The following is a 20413-nucleotide window of genomic DNA, read 5'->3' as shown; positions in this document are numbered from 1 at the left end:
AGAAGGAAAGGCTATTTCAAAGCAGACTATTTCAAAGTGGATAAGCCACTGCATTCGTTTCTGCTACTTACACCATGGCATACCTGTGCCCAAGGGCATTAGGTCTCATTCCACCAGAGCTGCAGCTACATCAGCAGCCTTTCTCAGAGGAGTACCAACCAAGGCATTCTAGAGGCTGCTACTTGGAGTTCTGTTCACACTTTTACAAAGCATTATCATTTGCCTCTCTACTCTTAAGTCCAGGGCAGGCTTTGCCACTGCAGTTCTGCAGGGCCTTATAGCCACCCCAAATGCTGTTTAGCTCCAGCCTCCAATCCATAGCTTTGGGATTCTACCCAAATGTAGTGACTGCAACAGTGAAACACGAAGAAGATAGTACAGTTGTGTACACTTACCAGGTCCAGGTTACCCGCCCGCCATCCCCCTTTTATTCTGGAGTTTCTTTTTCCTTCACTATCTTCTACAAGCTATGTGGTGTATTTGCTTGTAGTTGAAGGTAAAGTTTGTATTGTTGCATATATATATATATATATATATATATATATATATATATATATACATTTATTTATTTTTTTATTTTTTATTTTTGCTACCTTTTTGGGGGCACCTGACATCTGAGGCAAGAAAAACTAAAGAAAATGGCATTGGCTGTTTGTTTTATACCCCTGACGACCTAACGTCATGGAAGAGGAGACAGCAACCGACGCAGGACCCAAGACTTTGGAATTCAGGGCAACCTGCCAGCAGATTACCCAAATGAGTCTGCCAAGTTTGAAGTGTTTTTTTTTTTATTATTATTGTATAGATAATATGTTGCTGAAAGCTGAGTTTGTCGTCAATGGTAATGCCCAGTAATTTAGCAGACTACACAAGTTCAATTTCTGTATTAAAACGAGTAAATGTTTAAATCCAAGAGTGGTGGTTTAGAGGAGAATAATAAGAATTTAGATTTTTTGGGATTCAGTAATAGTTGTGCATCATTTAGCCAGGTTTCTGTAGAAGAAAAGGTGTTTTGTGTTATTTTAAGGAGATTGGGGAAATAACTGGCAGAGGAGATTATAGTGGAGTCGTCACTTTTGTTTCCCAATTCTCTGTACAACTTTTGGGTCATCAAAAAATTCCTTATTTTGTATTTTTCCTGTTTATCAATATACCTTCTGATTTTTTCTGCATTTAGGGATATTTTCAGTTTAAAACACAACACCAACCTAGTAAGAACAAACCAGCCACAGTTGTACAGAAAAGATGTTTTATCGGATAAACCACAAGATTTAGCACTTTCGTCCGATTATAATCAAGATTTCATCAGAATCTAATATTTTTAGTTTATTATTGGAAGTAACGTGTGAAAAATCCTACTATGTTTTGATACTGTGTGGTGCTTTACCACATCTAGTTTTCTAAGAACGTTTGAAGATCTGATACTTTTTTCTGTATCCTATTAACAGTGATACTTACTGTCTTAGTTGCTTTATAGTTTTCTCTATGCATAGTAATATATCCTGTTTATTTTTTTTATATCACATGAATTTCTCTTATTAGTCCTGATTACTTTGTTCATCTGTTTTATTGGTTTTCTAACATTTTGGGTCTTATTTACTTTCTGTGATTGATTTCTTTTCATCTGTCTTACTATGTCAATCCATTTCTATTAAATTAAGCAAGCCTTCCTTTAGATATTTTTTTTCTGTACCGAGAGAGTATTCTTTGAGCTCTGTTTTTTGCTGTTTTCCTTACTGTGCAGTTCTAACTAGATTTTTAAAGATGTCTTCTACAGAAGGTTCCAGATCATTGTCCTGTGATGTATCTTCTTCAGATGCTTCCTGGCTGTGTGTTTTGTTCCACCATCTAGGGCCGCATTGGCCATCACGTTGCAATGTTACCTATGTCAGAGTTGCATCTGTTTTCAACTATTTTCCTTGCTATATAATTCTAACTAGAGTTGTGGGAGTTTCCTACAGAAAGCTCCAGAACATCAACGTGTGGCTTACCTTCTTCAGACGCACCCTGCTCCATCTGCTGTTTTTCCATCTGGTGATTCATTGGTCTATCATGTTGCAGTATTGTCTGTGCTGGAGTTTCCACATTAATTACTTCACTTTTTCTTTTCCATGTCAATGTTTATTTTTCATACTTTTCAATAACCTCTGCTTTTTGACTCTACATTTTGCTGCTGTCCCTGTTGTTGCATTGCTTCTTTTTTCCCATTACATTAAGGATCTTAAGTTGTTATCTTTGTCTTTTAACAGTTTTGCTTGGGCAATTATTTTTCCTCTAATTTCACTCTCATTCTTGCTACATACTGCTTGTCTGAGGATTTTCTTTTGTGTTTCTTAAAAATGGAAAGAAGACTGATCCCTTTTTTCACATAAAAGTGATAAAAATCTGTTTATCTATTTTAAATGCCACCTTTAACTCTTGCACTTTAAATTACATTTGTTTGTGAGCAGGAGACAATAAGTCTATGTAACTTGCCCTTTAAGTGTGTTCGGTGTTCTGTTTCTTCTCTTTCCATCTCACCTTTTCTCCTGTAGTCTTCTGCCTTTTTGAATGCCTGCATCGATTCCCTTTCCCCAGCCATTCTTTTAATCCCCTTCCCTGGAACCACAACCTTCTTCATGAGGAAGTGCTTTTCACAGGTCCAAGAAGTAGTTTGTCTCTGCTCTGTCCTCCCTGTTCATGACATACCCATGATCTTATGCCCCCTCCCCATCTCTTCTCTCAACTCAGAAGCACATTAACATTTCTAGTGTCTTGTTCTAACCTTTCCCCTCCATCTTTCTGGTTGCTTTCTTCTGGATTCATTACAGCAACCCCAGTCCTTCTCCTTGTATGGCCTCAACAACTGTTCATAATATTCAAGTTATATCCTGAAGAGAATCTGATGGAAGAGAAACATCTGTTTTCTTCTGGAGTTTTTCTCTCTGAGGATGCACTGCAACATTCTGTCGGCTGGCGTAACTGCCCTCTCACTTAACTTCTGGTGGTTCAGACCAGGTACACTTCAAGACCCTTTTCCTTCTCTTTTGTCTTCAGTTTTAGCCCCCACCAGAGGTGATACTTAATGTCATGATACAATAGCCTGAGTGTTTTGCATTTTCCTTCACTGAATTTTAACTGCCTCTCTTCAGCCCATTTGATGAGACTTTCCATGCCTTCCTTGCACTCTCTTTCCATCTTCCACTAATTCCTCTAACTTTGCATTATCAATAAAGAGATTGGTCCTGTTCCCCTCTTCCCTCAAATGTGTCTGAAATAAACACATTGAAGACTACTGAATCCCGGATGACCACTGTGGCACTCCAGTAGTCATTTTACTTTTTTATGATATCCCCATCCTTACCACAGCCCTCTGTTTCTTACCATTTTATCATGCAGCAGTCCATTTCCTTAGTATGGACCCCTACCTCAAACCCCTCCAATTTTATTAACTGCCTGTGTACAGGACTGTGTCAGTGGCCTTGTTGAAGTCTAGGTAGATGTCTACTGCAGTACCACCTTATCAAGTTTAAATGTGTGCCTGTAATAAAACTAGATCAGGTTTATATGACAACTCCTTCTGGAGGTTGTCTTCCAGAATGGAAGCAAGGAAGCAACCTTTTCTTCAGGATTGTCCTAATGACCTTCCATGCAATCCATTACTTGTAGGCTGACAGGCTCCTGTCTTACTTTCCAAGGCTCCCCTTCATGATTGCATAACCAGTTACCAAAGCACTCTCCTCTCTCCCCACAATGTGTTTCATTTCCTTAACTTGCTAACCCTTGTTCCTCTTATCTTTGACGTTTCCCCATCCCGTTCCATTACTCCACATCCTTTCTGTGCTGGCTGTCTTGCTCCTTTTAATGTGTCTTTTCCTTTTCACATTCCTCTTACACTCTTCTTAGACTCCCTTTACATTTTTCTGGCTCATTCATCCTTTGTCCTTCCACCTAGCTGTGTGCCCCTCCATGTTAACTTCCTTCTTGCTCTCCTCATGTTGGTTCTTCTGGCTCTATCCTCCCTTCTTCACTCGTCATTGCACTCTGCACCTGCCCCTCCATGTTGGATTTCCTTTTCTTGTTCTGTTAGTCATGTCTGCACTCCCCACTTCCTGCCTTCACCTTACTCTGTGCTACACCATTTACCTGTACCCCTTAACAACTCCTGCCTAAGTCCTCTCAACATCTGCTTTTCTCCTGTACTTTTCCCTCTCTATTTACTGGCTTCCTGTTGCTCATTCTGCTATCCCACCATGCCCTTCTCAGCTTACTAGTCAGTCCACTGGTATCTGTAGTCACTAAGAATACTACTCCTCCCTCACAGGCTTTTCTTGTCCAGTTGATAGGGCTCTAATTAAGTGAGTCACAAATACCAAATTACCTTTAGATCATAGGCATTTCTTTGATTTGTAGGATTGTCATTGTTGGAAGCTTCTTTGCCATGTTCTCGGGAGTTTCACCTTTCTCCACTGTCATGCAACTGTGGAATTAATGTATACAAGTTAGAGTGCGAGTATATATGTGTGTGTATGGAGAGTGGCTCTTTAGAAATGCTTATTTTAATCTGTATAGGTGGATTTGTAAGTGGGTTGCATTGTTGAACAGTTGTGACTGAGAAATATTTTTTCAAGTGGTCATGTATCACTTGTTGACAGTGGAAACCTCACCTTGCCCCCCTCCCATTCCTTTAAAATTGTTCTGTTCTTAGATCCATAAGAGTAACAAATGAGCAATTATCACTTAAATTGCCTTTCTCATGGACAGTGTGAAAGGGGAATATACTCCTAGTTCAAGTCTGAAGCTAATTCCTTTTTTTTTTTTTTCTTAATACAAGCAATCGGTTTGCAGTTAACTCTTTTCAAATGCCAGACATATGCAACAGTATTTTTTCTTCTGTACAGACCCCTGTTAAAATGCCAGGTTTTTGTAATATAAAAAAAATGAGACCACAATAAATCATTTCAAAACTTTTCCCACCTTTAATGTGACCTATAACCTGTACAATTCAATTGAAAAACAAACAAATTTGTTAGGGGAAAAATATAAAAAATTACAGCATTCAGTCTTCTTGGGTAGGAGTCTATCAGCATGACACACCATGACTTGGCAATGTTTGCCCACTCTTCCTTGCAAAAGTGCTCCACATCTATCAGATTGCAAGGGCATCTCTTGTGCACAGCCCTCTTCAGGTCACCCCACAGATTTTCTATTGGATTTAGGTCTGGGCTCTGGCTGGGCCATGACAAAACTTTAATTTTCTTCTGGTGAAACCATTCTTTTGTTGATGTGGATGTATGCTTGGAGTCATTGTTATGTTGAAAGGTAAAATTCCTCTTCATCTTCAGCTTTCTAGCAGACGCCTGAAGGTTTTGGGCCAGAAGTGACTGGTATATGGAACTGTTCATAATTCTCTCCACCTTGACTAAACTCCCTGTTCCAGCTGAAGAAAAACAACCCCAAAGCATGATACTGCCACCACCATGCTTCACCGTACCTTTTGGAATTGTGGCCATAATGTCATCAGACCATAACACATTTTCCCACATGCTTTTCAGAGACTTGATGTATTGTTTTGCAAATTTTAGCCTGGCCTGGATGTTTTTCTGTGTAAGAAAAGGCTTCTGTCATGCAACTCTACCCCATAGCCCAGACATATGGAGAATACGGGAGATTGTTGTCACATGTAGTACACAACCAATGTTGCTGTAGGTCTTTTGGCAGCATCCCTGACCAGTTTTCATCTTGTCTTTTCATCACAACATCACTGTTGTGCCATATTTTCTCCACTTTTTGATGACTGTCTTCACACTGTTCCATGGTATATCCAATGCTGTGGAAATGTTTTTGTTCTCTTGACTGATACTTTTCAACAATGAGATCCCTTTGATGCTTTGTAAGCTCCCTGCAAACCATGGCTTTTGCTGTAGCAGGCAACTGAGTGAATGTCAGGAAAATCCTACTAGGACAGCTGAACTTTATTTGGGGTTATCAGAGTCTCTTTAATTGATGGCAGGTGTGTACCTAAGAAGACTGAATGCTGTAATTAAATCAAAAGGTGCATCAACAAAGTATTAGTTTGAGTGTGTGCAGACTTATGCAACCAGCTTATTGTACATTTTTTATATTTTTTCCCCTAACAGATTTTTTTTTTTTTTCAATTGAATTGTACAGGTTATAGGTCACATTAAAGGTGGGAAATGTTTTGAAATGATTTATTGTGGTCTCATTTTTTTATATCATAAAAACCTGGCATTTTAACAGGGGAGTGTACACTTTTTATGTCTACTGTATACCTTGAACATTTCTTCTTAGCTACTTTTGTATTATTTAAGTTGCAAAGTGTCATTCTGCTTGATTGTTTCATTTTTGTATGCAAACCAGTACCCATGTAATGCAGATTGAACTCAACTGAAAACTGTTAGTAATGCTTCTCCTTCACGTACTAATGGGCAATGTTTTTGCAGCTTGTTTAATAGAGCAGTTATTGATATGTAGATCAGTAGTGCAAAACAGGTTGTCTCAATATTCCTTATTTATTTTACTGATTTGTTGCAAAAATTAAACTAATGTACAGTAGCACACCTTAGTAAACTGGTCCTTGAGAAGGTCACCAAAGCAACAAACGAGGACAAAACTCTGCATACTTTCTTCTTTTACTGGGTCAAAACATTCAACACAGTACTTCACTCGGGCATTGTAGACAAACTCATGAAATTATGTACAAACCTCTATGCTATTACTTGAGCTTTGCCTGCAAATGGTCTGTTGTGATCAGTGTATTACCCTGGTAAACTAACTAAATAATTAAATGTCATTCAATGACAAAACCAGGTGGCTCAAAAGAAGTTAAGATAAGGGAGTCTACCTCCTCAAAAAAGTCCAGTCACTAGCAGAGTCCCAAAAGGCTAAATGTTGGGGCCGCTTCTTTTTGGCATCTCCCTCTCTGAAGTTAAGACTGACATTGAAAGCCTCATGCTGGCCAAGTTTGCAAACAGAAAACTAGATACAGTTATAACGTTCCCCAAAGCCACAAATACCTTCCAAAAAGGCCTGACACAAGCCAGTAACTGGTGAAAGAGACACTGTCTAAAATTCAATTAAAAAATGAGTAAAAGTATCCTTTGGAATGACTACTACCCCTGGCAACTACCACATTGATACTAAATCTCCAAGAGTAGACCCAGTGGTCAGTGATTTGGGAATGCATATAGGCTCTAAACTGACCTTTGACTATCGTGTTTATGGTTGTAAGAAAATCAGTCTGTGTTGTGGAACTTGTATAGCAAGTGTATGGCAACCAGGTCCAAGGATGTCATTGTTCCACTGTACTCCCCCTTCATCAAGCTAGGTATCGGGTAAAACACCCTGTTCAGTATGTATCTGCACTGATTTTTTTTCCTGCATCACAGCCTGCCAGTGCCCAAATATTTAAAGTTAATTACTCATAACCTGAAAGAGAGAAAGAACTGTTTAAATGTGTGAGAGAACCATTTCACTGTGTCATACCATACCTTGGCCTCACAGATAAGAGGGCATTGTGAATTCCCATGGTAATGTGGGTAGCTCATACCCCTACCCAATGTGAAGCTGCACCATTCACATGCCCTTTTAGCCAGAATGGCAACAAGGACATAAGTTGGATTGAATGATGCCCCCTGAATGGCTGTCATCTCCATGGATGTTCAGCGTGTTTCACTGTTGCAATCATTACATTTGGGTAATTTGCTGGCAGGTTGCCCTCAGTTGGCCTGATTAACAAAGTCTTGGGTTCTGCGTCGGTTGCAGTCCCTTCTTCTATGACGTCAGGTTGTCAGGGGTATAAAACATGCAGCGGACGCCATTACATCAGTCTTTCTTGCCACACGGTGCCCAAAGCAGAAGCAGTGCCAGTCGGCCGACTCCTGAAATTTTCATTTTCGAGTTTCAGAACCGAAGTCTTCAACTTAAAGCTAAGTACCTCATTGGGGAAACTTTTTCTTGCTCCTTACGGATGTCAGTAAAAGTTAATAATTGTATTACTTGTGGGAAGCAAATACCTCAGAAGGATTTCCATTTGTATTGTATTACTTGCCTAGGCCCTGACCTGTACCTTGCTGTCGGTTTTTGTGCTTTATTTAATCAGAGCACTATCCGTCATCGGTACATTTTTGCTTCAAAATATTTCGGTTCTCAGTTTAATTATCCAGAAATGACTTTGGTTAGCCATCCAGCTACCAGAATACTGAAAAAACGCAAAGAAAAAGACAGAGACAGGCCGTTGAGGTCCAAAACTGCTGACGATGCTTCTCCTAAGCCAGTCGCCAGTTCGTCGGTACTCAGTGAGGCACTTTTGCAGCCCCTGATATCTGCTGCTTCTGATTCGGAGGTCTCTACTGAGACCGGTATGCCGCAAGATACTTCACATATGGAACCCACGGATGTCTCTACCTTGAATGGGTCCGGAGCTGCTGAGCAGGCACTGGCTTCTGAGGGTGTATTCAGGCCTACAGACTTGCATATTAAACCGACTCCAACTTCAGTGCTAAGGCTTAAATCTCGATCTGTGTCTAAAAAAACGACGCCCAGGCAACATGTTCAGGGCCCTATGCCTAAAAAACAATCAGTCAAAATGGCTGAAGATTTAATTACTCTGATCAGGGGTAGTCACCCCCCCCCCCCCCTCCAAGAGGCCTAGGATTGAATTTGACTATGAATCTTCTGTACAGGACTCTGTTTCTTCTGACTCTTCTAATGATCTGGATTTGTCCATATCTACTTATGAGGACACTAATGCAGAGGATTCCATTCCTTCTGCTTCTCCACCTGAGGATTTCTCTTTTGGGGAAACTTAAGGGAGCATTTCCACTGGGAAAATCAGGATTTCTCTGAATCCAAAAAGAGGCTTAGGGATTTCCTCCTTCTTCCTCAGCATAGGCCTTTGGCTATACCTCCTGTACTAGATATTGTTGATGATGTGTTTTCGGACTCCAGTATGGCCCCTGATTCCTTGCCTCCAGCCCTTAGCAAACCAGACAGGTACTACAGGGTTCCTGAGTCCCACAAATTCCTTTTCAAAAATCCTGTTGCAGACCCTGAAACCATTTCTTAGGGGCCCAAGGGCATTAAGGCTTCTACTGCTAAAAATCCTACCCCTTCTGATAGAGACTCCAGGGCGCTGGATAGATGGGATAAAAAGGTTTACACTTCTGCATTCTTAGCAATCAGAGCTTTAAACTGTCAGTATCATGTGCTAAAATGTCAACAACATATCATGGGACTGCTTAAACAGCAAATGATGTTGAGTTTTGACTGTGGTGAGAATAAAGATTTGCAGGATTTATTGCATTCAGCTGAACAAGTTGGCAAACATACTTTGCAGTGTGGTTTTGATTCCTTAGAGGCCTCTTCTAGGGCAGCTGTTACTGGGTCTGTGCTTAGAAGGCATACTTGGCTTGAGGAGCAATCTCTGCCTGATCTTGTTAAAGCAAAACTTTTGGATGCTCCTTTACAGCAGGACCGCTTATTTGGCAATAAGGCTGAAGAAGTTCTAAAAAAGATGGAAGATAAAGCTAAATCTATGCAAACTGTGAAAGATTTCTTACAAGTGCAACCTCCAAGATTTAGTAGGCATTGGCCTACTAAGAACTGGTCCTTTCCAGCTCCTTCCAGAGCCACTACGGCCAAACCCAGACATTCCAAAACCACCATGTTTCAGTCCCAAGGGACTTTCAGAACTAAGCAATGGGGTGCTTCCACTTCCAAACAACAAGGCACTACTCTATAGTAAGCAGTTTCAAAGACTTCCCTTTGCAGTTACCAAGCACTTACCTCTTAGCCGCCCCTTTGGGGGGGAAACTGGCTGTTCATTCAAGAAACTGGTAACTTATAACCCAGGACAAATGGGTTTTAAATATAGTGTCTCAGAGATACAGATTTAATTTCAACACGCTGCCCACTACAAATGGGTGGCCAGACCTGCCCCCAAGTCAGTGGGCAGAGGCTCAGAAACAAGTACTTTCCCTCTTAAACATGGGGGCTATTCAGCCTGTGCCAGAAGAGGAAAAGGGACAAGGTTTCTATACCAGACTTTTCCTGGTACCCAGAAAAGACAAATCATGCATCCAATTCTGGACCTGTCTACTCTAAACACCTTTCTGGACATTCCAAAAGTCAAGATGCTGACTCTTCACCAGTTACTTCCTATGCTAGGCAAGGATGCCTGGTTGGCAACTGTCGACTTAAAAGAGGCTTACTTGCATATCCCAATCAGGGAATCTTGCAGAAGATTCATACGCTTCAAAGCAGGCTGCATGCATTATCAGTTCTCTGCACTGCCCTTTGGCTTGTCTACTGCACCCAGGGTATTCACAAAGTGCCTGGCTCCAGTAATTGCATTTTGCAGGCAAAGAAATATTCAAATATATCCATACCTGGATGATTGTCTAATTCAGGCAGAAAACCAGGCCATTCTTCTAAAACATCTGGCGTTTGTAAAATGACTTCTAACCTGTTTAGGGTACACCATAAACAAAAAGAAATGTCAAATGGTACCCTCTCAAAAAATTACATTCCTGGGTGCAAGCTTGAATACAGCTGCCCAGATGGCTGTCCTTATGCCAGAAAAGCAAATTAATTTGGTGACTTACTTCAAACAGGCGGCCACAAAAACCCTGCTATCTGCAAGGCAAATACTGCAAGCCTTGGGGTTCATGGCCTCATGCATTCTTCTAATTCCATATGCAAGACTGCATATGAGGAAACTTCAGTGGTACTTATAAAGTTTATGGAGTCAACATTGTCACAGCGTGGAAACAGTGATTACTGTCATACCTTGCCTGCGCCTAGAGTTCCTAAGGTGGGCAGAGGCCTGCCACCAAACAAGGGACTGCCATTTGCACCAACCCCTTCCACCCAAACCCTAACTACAGATGCATCAGACTATGCATGGGGGGCTCATCTGGCTGGGAAGTGCATTCAGGGCAAATGGAGCCCAAATCAAATGCACCTTGATATCAATCAAAAAGAAATGCTAGCTGTACAGAATGCACTGACAGCCTTCAAGGACTATCTTCATCCAGGACAATTACTGATAAAGACGGACAACACCATGGTTATGTGATACATAAACAAGCAGGGGGGCACACATTCCTACCCCCTCTGCAGATTAGCCATGGCATTGTGGAACACGGCCTTGAGCTACCAAGTACACCTACAAGCTCAATTCCTGCCAGGAAAGCAGAATGTTCTGGCAGACGAGCTAAGCAGAAATCTCATGGACCCTCAAGAATGGAAACTGGAACCACGGATTTTCAATATGTTGGCAGGCAAGTGGGGGAGCCCAGACATAGATCTTTTTGCCTCACCCCAGAACTACCAGTTGGGCAAATTTTGTACAAGAACTCATCACAAAAAAGCCTGGAAAGTGGATGCTCTGTCCTTCAGCTGGAAAAAACTATCAGTCTTTGCCTTTCCCCCTCTGCCTTTGCTCTCCAAAGTTCTACTAAAAGTCAAACAGGATAAGACAAAAATGATTTTGATTGCTCCAGACTGGCCTCGCCAGCACTGGTACCCACTCCTACACAGTGTGTCACACATTTCTCCATGGCACCTGCCGCAGACACCTTTCTTACTGTCCCAGCAGGAGAACCAAATTCCGCACCCTCAGCTAAAAACATTGACTCTTGCAGCTTGGCTAATCATTTAAATTCACCCTTAGCATCCCTCAGCAAACCTGTGATGGATGCCATTTTGGAGGTGAGAAGACCTAATACTAGAAAAATCTTATGCTGACAAATGGAAAAGATTCTGTGCCTGGAATCAATCTCAAGGGATGAGCACAGCAGTGCCCAATTTACCTCAGATTTTGCAATACTTAACAGAGATACTTCATAAGGGCCTGTCTTTTTCTTCCGCAAAAATCCACGCCTCAGCCATTTCAGCTCATTACAACACAGACCCCCCCTTCTCTCATCCTCTTCTAAAGTAGTATCTCAGAGGGGCCGAAAACTTGAGACCACCCAGGAGAGCTCCAACCCCTGCCTGGGACCTTAACTTTGTATTGGAGAAACTCACTCTACCTCCTTTTGAGTCAGCTGCAACTGCAGACTTAAAAATTCTTTCCTGGAAAACAGCCTTCCTGTTAGCAATCACTTCAGCTAGAAGGATATCTGAATTACAGGCCCTTATGGCAGTGGAGCCTTTCATCATCTTTCATGCTGACACGGTGTCACTCGGGGCCAGTCCATCATTCATGCCCAAGGTGGTATCCAGTGTGGCTCTTAATCAGTCCATTCATTTGCCAACTTTCTTTCCCAATCCACAGAACAAGGGAGAGCGGATTCTGCATTTATTGGATGTACACAAACAACTTAGATTCTAGTTAGACAGGACTAAATCTCGAAGAAAATTTGAACAACTGCTGATAGCATTTGCTGCAGGGGCAGAGGGGAAGGCTATTTCAAAGCAAACCATTTCTAAATGGATAAGCCATTGTATTCATTTCTGTTATAAGCACCATGGAAAACCTATCCCCCAGGGGATCAGATCTCATTCCACCAGGGCTGCATCTACTTCAGCAGCCTTTCTCAGAGGTGTTCCTACCAGGGGATATTCTAGAAGCTGCTACCTGGAGTTCAGTTCATAATTCCATCAAGCATTATCACTTGCCAATTTTCTCTAAATCCAGACCTGACTTTGCCACTGCTGTTTTGCAGGGCCTTATAGCTAGTCCTAACGCTGTATAAATCAATCCTCCCAACCTTAGCTTTGGGAATCTACTCAAATGTAATTGCTGCAACAGTGAAACACGATGAACATAGTACAGTTGTGTACACTTAACATAAATGTGGATGTTCGAGTGTATTCACTGTTGCAGTCCTGGTTACCCTCCCTCCAGCCCCCTGTTTTTCTTTTACTATACCTCTTCTTTCTTTTATTATGCTTAAAAGCCTTTTTGGTGTATTTGCTTTTGTTTGGAGGTATTTTTTTTTGTTTTTTATTACATATATATATTTTTTTTTTTTTGCTCCCCATTTGGGGGACACCTGACATCTTGGGCAAGAAAAACTGATGTAATGACGTCGGCTGCATGTTTTATACCCCTGATGACCTGACGTAATGGAAGAAGGGACAACAATCGACGCAGGACCCAAAACTTTGTTAATCAGGCCTACTGAGGTCAACCTGCCAGCAGATTACCCAAATATAATGACTGCAACAGTGAGTACACTTGAACATCTACATTTATGGTAAGTGTACACGACTGTACTTTCAGATGACTTTCACCGTGGAGGAGCAAATGAGATTGAGTCCATTTGGAGGAGGCTTGATGGTTGGCAGATATGAAAGTAGAAGCAGACAGAAGATAAATTTCATCTACCTGTTCTAATGGTGGTTCAGGTGAATGTTAAAGATCCTGTAGCACTTAATCATTGAAGATTGAATTTTATTTATATTAACATCTGTATCTGTGCATGTGAATAAGCATGTGTGTCTGTGGGGTACTGGAGATGGTCAATCGTGTGGTCTGTCAACAGCTGTTTAGTTAACTGCATATGATTAACTAAACAGATGGTCGACAGGTATGCGAGATTGCACAGTTCTCGGGACTTGGGAGTATGACCTTTCCCTGAGTTTGAGAGTGTGGATATATAGTGTATATAATTAACAGGGGATGTGGGAGCTGGCTGCAAAACACACATTTTAAAATTTTTTTTTTTTATTTTTCTTTTGTTAAATTTTGCGTGCATTGAGGTTGTTTTCTGACGTGCATACAAGCATGTTGATATTTGTCTTTTCAACTCTCTGTGGTCGACTTTCCTTTTGTTTGAGCATCTGTAATACATGTGTGTGTGTGTGTGTGTGTGTGTGTATATATATATATATATATATATATATATATATATATATATATGGGTCTACTACCGTAGATCGAAATTGCACTATTTCGAAATACGATAGTAGTGTCCCACTAATGCGAATGTGCACTTCAACAAAAGTGCACTTTCGCAGAAGTTAACAGAATGAAGGGTTAGGGCTTGAGTGATGGATAGTGGATAGCTAGTAGGGCTGTCCACTATCCTTAACCCAAGCCCTAACCCTAAGGTCCGTGACTACCGCACCACAGTCCAGGAAATTGTATTTCCTCCACTGAACAGTAGTTATGGAGCTGTTTCCTGTACTGTGGTGCAGTAGTCACGGACCTTAGGGTTAGGGCTTGGGTTAAGGATAGTAGATAGCCCTACTAGCTATCCACTATCCTTAAGCCAAGCCCTAACCCTAAGGTCCGTCACTACCGTACCACAGTGCAAGAAATGTCCCATTCGACTTGGTGACTTTCGCGAAAGTGCACTTTCGTTGAAGTGCACTTTCGCATTAGGGGGACACTACTATTGTATTTCGAAATAGTGTAATTTCGATCTATGGTAGTAGACCCATATATATATATATATATATATATATATATATATATATTTTTTTTTTTTAATTTTACATTTGTTTACCTGGACGGTCCGACTGAGACAGAGTCCATTTTCAGTCAAGGCCCAAGAAGAAATGCTGTAGAGACAAGTCTGTCGAATAGGAGAGGAAACTGCAGACTAGGCACAGAATACTCCCCAGCCAATAACTGAAACAGAGAACCTCTTGCTGTGAGGCGACAATGCTAACCACTGCACCACTGTGCAACATTAATTATATAGTGTTTAGCAAACACTAGAAATACTCCTGTTTAGTGTACTTTCTGGATACTCATAGCTGATGATCAGTTTTTATGCAAAGTCTCTTAAAAAAAACAGTAATGTCTTATAATTCACTATCTTGGCAGTCCAGGTTAGGACAAACTGCCATGTAAGTCCTGGCACTCTTTGAAGATCCATGGATAGGTTCCTAGTGTATCTTAAATGTCTGCAGGTTGGGTCTTGGTAATCCACAGCTATGAATGGTTAAGCTTTCTGTTCAAGGCTCCCCAAGAATCTCCATTTCTGATCACAAGACTCCTTTTTTACAAGAGACAAACATCTCTGCCATGCACGTTAATTACATTGTGATGCTTCTCAGAATCTGTAACATTACAGCCCACATCCACTTCATGGATCTTTGGAGACGCTGATATTGAAGTTCTTTCTTTTGCATTTTTCACATTTGGAAATCTAAAGGCAATTGTTTTTCTGTGTTTCTCCTTTACAGGCCATAGCAAATTTATATTATTCAAGCCTCCTTCTGAAGTGGCAGTAATTGTCATTGGATCTTCAGTTATTTCCACATCTCCAGTGCCACCTCTGTCACTGATAACTTCCTCCTTTTACCCCATGTGGATGCTGCAGGATGAATCTTGTTGTGTTCAAAAAGGGCAGAGACCCCCCCCCCATTACCCAGCCAAGTATTTCCTTGTCATTTTCATTAATGTGCTGTATCTCTTCTAAAAAGAAAAATGGCTGTGGGGCTAGTTGACTCTGCCTGTTTAACAAAGTGCAGTAAAGGAAATGCTTTATATTAATCTGTGTACAAAAGTGCATTTTTTTACCTGTTACACAACCAATTTGGTGTTTTCTTTTACTGTTTGTAAATTTTATTACTGTTACTGTCTTGTATGCTGTTTTCTTCAGCTCTAATCATGCCATAAATGGTTACTTGTGATCTGCACATTTACCATTTATCATCTGTAAAAGTAAAAGTTCTGCCTGGCGCTTTGGTGTAGCGAGATAAAGTCCAGGGTATGACCCAGATCACCCATGTAAGAATGATGGTTTTGTGAGCTGGAGTAACCAGGAAAGGAGGATGACAACTAGAGTCTGATGTCAGTTCACCCATCTTGGGCGGATGTAATCTATGTTATTCCACTGCTGACTTCAAAAGGAGTAAGGAGGTCTGCCAGGCAGCATTACAGGCCAAAGTGGTGGTCATGCTGAGCATTATAGAAATGGCTACTTTGGAGATATTTACAGTCACAACAACACTAATGAATAACACTGAAAACAGAAGGTTTGAATTAATGCCTTGTATTTATGTGATCTCATTTTATGTCACTTTTTTCTGTCCCTAGGAATGACGAACAGACCAGACCTTATAGATGAAGCTCTTTTGCGTCCGGGAAGGCTTGAAGTAAAAATGGAAATAGGTAAGCAGTGCACTTAAAATGCCACATGATAGCCCTGCTTCATGGATTATAGGGATTAAGTCATGACTATCACTCAGGACACCTGTGTTGTGCCTTGGCAATGAAGGAGCAAGCCTGGGAGGGGATGGCCATGAACATGCGACTCTGGCTTACCAATCCCAGAGGTAAGGTGTTGGCACAGTCTTGTTACAGGAACTTTACTTGAAGGACTGCCAAGTATTGCATCTTCTGCATTTTAGGACTGGGAATGTGAGCCCGCCAAGGCCTATGCATGTAGTCTAGGTAGCAGTCTCTTGTGTGTAGAGTTGCAGACTCACCAGGTCCAACATAGTCTGGAAGTCAGCACAGATGATTAAGGCTCTGAGCTGTTACCAAGCTGCAGCCAGCAGTCACGTGTACAAAATTTGATTCCTTCTACTGCCATTTGACTACTGTGTGACTCTAAGCAAGTCAGCTGACCATGCAGTGCTCCTACGTCACCCCTGAAATGGGCCATGTTTGTCTAGTGAGCTTATCTTGTTAACAAATGTGATAAAAAAATGCACAGCACTTTCTATTTGCATAAAGCGTTAGTATACAGAAAACTTGCTCAACATGAGGAATGATGCTGTTTTGTCCCACTGTTGGTGTCCTGGGATGCTGAGGGTTGAGAGGAAATAATGAGCCAGTAGCGTGTAGGGGTTTGAGGGCTCTGGGGGAAGAGGGCAAAAATAATGACAAAAAAAAAAAGAACAGCGGTTTTATATACAATTGTCAGAGATGGTTTGCTGCAGCCTTCATAGCAGTGTTCAGTTACTTGTTTTCATTGTAAATGTAGCCAAGTGTGCTTACCTGCTCTTATTCGGTACAGCTCCCTTGACACACCAAACATCACCGATAAACCATATGATTTTTGGGTGGCTCCACAATATTCAGTGATAGTGATTGCAGTTCTTAGAACTGCAGAAAGTTAAGTGCAAAATAAGAATATCTACTACCTCCTTGATTCTGGTGTCTGAGTATGCATTTTACTGTGAAGTACTTTGATCACAAAGGTAGCACATAAATTATTGGATTTGGAAGGCACATTCTGTACGTCATGGAAAAATCACTTGAAAAGTGAAATAGTGAGTTTCTGAATTTGCTAGTTGAATCACAGTTTATTTTTTATAGTGTCATGACAGCATTATTGTGTCTTGCACTTCTTTTACGGAACCATGATGCTGTTATTGTCGTTGCAGTCCTGAATGTTAAAGTGCAGGAAATGAGACTAGTGTGTATCATGTTGAAGGTACTTTTTTGTGATATTTTATTGTATTCAGATTATTTAGAATGTTGACAACTGACATTAATGGGAAAAGCAGCCAGATTAGACAGATTATTTCTTAAGTGTAGGGGAGTCTGTGCATGTAGTGAAAACCCTGTTTGACTGTACAGAGGTGGGATACCCATACATACAGTATCTCTGCAGGGCTGTAGTTTATTGGGAAAAGAAGCAGGCAAAGAAAAAGGCAAGAGAACACAGCCACAGATTGGTGGTAGCATGGATTCCTGTAACTACCATGCCCTTAGTTGTATACCTGCATAATGCTGATATAAGGAAATGTGATGGGACTTGGGCATTTAGTTCAGCTACAGCAGTGAAAGTAAAAAAAATAAATAAAAAAGGGAGGTCACAACAAAAGCAATGCATTAGGATTAAAAATGCAGTCATGACTAATTAGAACATTTTTTGTTATGTCTGAATTAACTATAAAGGGCTTCCGGATGAAAAGGGCCGTATTCAGATCCTCAATATTCACACAGCGAGGATGCGCGACAACAAACTACTAGCTACTGATGTCTGCATTTCTGAACTGGCTGTCGAGACCAAAAACTATAGTGGAGCAGAACTAGAGGGTCTGGTGCGAGCTGCTCAATCCACTGCCATGAATCGACACATCAAGGTATCACCTTTACATATTTTGTAAAACTGCAGTCTTACCTATGCACGCAATGCTTAGATGATACTTTACATGGGTTATAGTAATAGCTGTAATCCATGAGCTCATCAGAATAATTTTAATAGTGAAAAATAGAACTACTAAAGTAAGAACAAATAAAACTCAATTTAATATTTAGCACTTTATCCTACAATAATACAGATTTCATCCAATAAAGTCTGTATTTTTGTTAATGAAAGCACTAAAATTTAAATGTAAATTTATTTGTTCTAGTTCTTAGGTTTTATTTTTTATTGTTTTGCTACTTTTTATTACATCCTTCTTTCAATTTTAAATTTAGGCATAAAAATGTAAACATAAGATTAATATGTGCTAAAGTATGACTGCTTATGTCGCTGGTCAAACGAGTGTAGAAACTGAGTAGTCAGTGATGGTGTTTGGGGTTGACATTATACTGAAACATTACAAGAAAAGAGTAGGGGCCCCTTGATAGGTGCAATGCAAACCCATGACTGCTCTCCATTTATAGACAGGATCTGTTTCTCTATGCATATAGTAGTTGTGATGCCATGGGGAGAAACTGATTTAAATTAGGATGTCTGTATTTTTTCATTTTCTTTTTTAAATTTAGTCTGTGACATATTTGTAAACTATATTTAAGCTTGGTAAAACTTGCAATAAAAAGTGCACTCTGAAATTGCCTTTAAGATGTGTTCATAGGTGCATATTAGGCCAATGACCACTGGGGCCTTAATAAGCCTAGCCAAGCATCCCAATTGTATCCCACAAGTTTATGTGCCTTAGAGGTTATTTAAAGGGGTTTATGTTAGGGTGAGATTTTAAGGCTGCCTGTGTCCATTAGAGACATGGAAATAGACCCCGGGTCTTGCATTTGATTTCCAATCCACTGGTCCAGGTTTCTGTTGAATAGGGTTAGGGAAGATCTGTGCTTCATATAGATGGGAAGCTTGTTCCAGAGAAGGAGAAGTTTCCAAGACACATACCTGTCCCTGCAACTTGTCCTGTTTATGCTGCAAACAAAGTTTAAATCCCTACATCGAGTAATTCTGGTGCTGTTCATTTTGTAGATATGCAGACGGTCCAACAGAGGAAGATTCAAGGATGACTTGTATGCCAGCCATAGATCGTCTCCCTACAATCTGTAGGAGGTAGATTGTTGAGGTAGGACTTTGAGGTGGTCTGCATAGGACATGCTGTTTACACCCTGTATTCTTTTTGGGAGGAACATCTGTGGATGTTCCATTTGTTGCATGTGCCTGATCAGGTATAGACTGAAGGGGTGTTGTACTCAATGATGGGTCTCATAAGGGATGAACACTGTAGAACAATGACTTCCTTGGACCTAGATGCCCTTGCTTAAAAGTTGAGCAGTGCAGAATGATTCTCTTACTACCTTAGACATATGTTGTTCGAAATCCAGATACATATTTACATGTGTACCCAAATCTCTGACTACTGGTTCTATTGGGGCTTGCAATCAATGAGGTAATTTCCTAGGGTGGCTGTCTTCCCAAAGATTAATTACTAGTATGTATTTCTTGGTACTGAGTTTTAAGATCTGGCTTTAGCACCAGTCATTTATCTGTGTTTGTCCTTCCTATAGGATGATCGTGTCTTTTGGGGATTCTGTGATTGCATGTAGTTTGCAATCATTTGAAAACTTGATCAGCCAGAGGCTCTTGACATTTGCCGTGACTTCTAAGAAGTAGATGCCAAAAATGAGCGGACCCTGCATAGAACCCAGGTGGATTCTACAGCCTCCACGTGGAGGTGTTCTCACCTATCCTAACTTCCTGGATTCTATCTGGTGTGTTGCGTATAGGTTTATGCAAACATCCAAGAATTTGTTTACAATGCCTGACTGGGATATTGTATCAAATGGCTTAGCCAGGTCAACGTAGGTAGTATGCACCATTTTGCCCTCATCCAATTGCATTGATGACCTTTCCAAAGAAGTCCACCGGGTTGAGTAGGCATGATCTGCCCTTGAAACCAAACTGGATTGAATCCAGTGTTTGAAGGTTGCCTATATCCTTATCAGTCATTTCCATTTTAATTCTTTCCATGTCTTTTTATATGAGATTAGTCAGACTTATGGGTCTGTATTTCCCAGGATCCATTGGTGGTCTGCCCTTGCTCAGTAGGATGACCATTGCAGTTATTAGTGTGGCACAAAGCGTCTCTGGAGGCTGTGGTTAAACAGTGACTGCAGTGGTCCCGATAGGTCATGTTCCTAGCTATTTAGAAGGCATCCAGGGATATTATTGTGGCCCATCAGTGCACATCTAGGGCCTGCTTCCTAGTGATGGTTGGGGGAGTTTGTTTGATGGTATTGCCTGAGGGGGAGAAAGGGGGTGAAATTGGAGCTGAATTTATCAGCCAGCAGATTTGTTAC

The 20413-nt window shown here is 40.9% G+C and overlaps 1 protein-coding gene across 1 annotated transcript in view; it reads left to right on the top strand.

The window, feature by feature from the left end:
* The window catches only part of NSF (N-ethylmaleimide sensitive factor, vesicle fusing ATPase), a 1516106-nt gene that overhangs the window by 1118134 nt on the left and 377559 nt on the right, over positions 1–20413 (top strand). The window contains exons 11-12 of the mRNA XM_044055231.1: positions 16001–16075; positions 17813–18000. Coding sequence (XP_043911166.1) covers positions 16001–16075; positions 17813–18000 — 263 coding nt within the window. The remainder of the gene's footprint in view (positions 1–16000; positions 16076–17812; positions 18001–20413) is intronic.

This window comes from Protopterus annectens, chromosome 13.part0 (genome assembly GCF_019279795.1).
Source record: "Protopterus annectens isolate FY-2018-M chromosome 13.part0, PAN1.0, whole genome shotgun sequence".
Lineage (NCBI taxonomy): Eukaryota > Metazoa > Chordata > Ceratodontiformes > Protopteridae > Protopterus > Protopterus annectens.
Note: the sequence above shows the minus strand (reverse complement) of the source record. Positions and strands in the feature narration are given on the sequence as shown.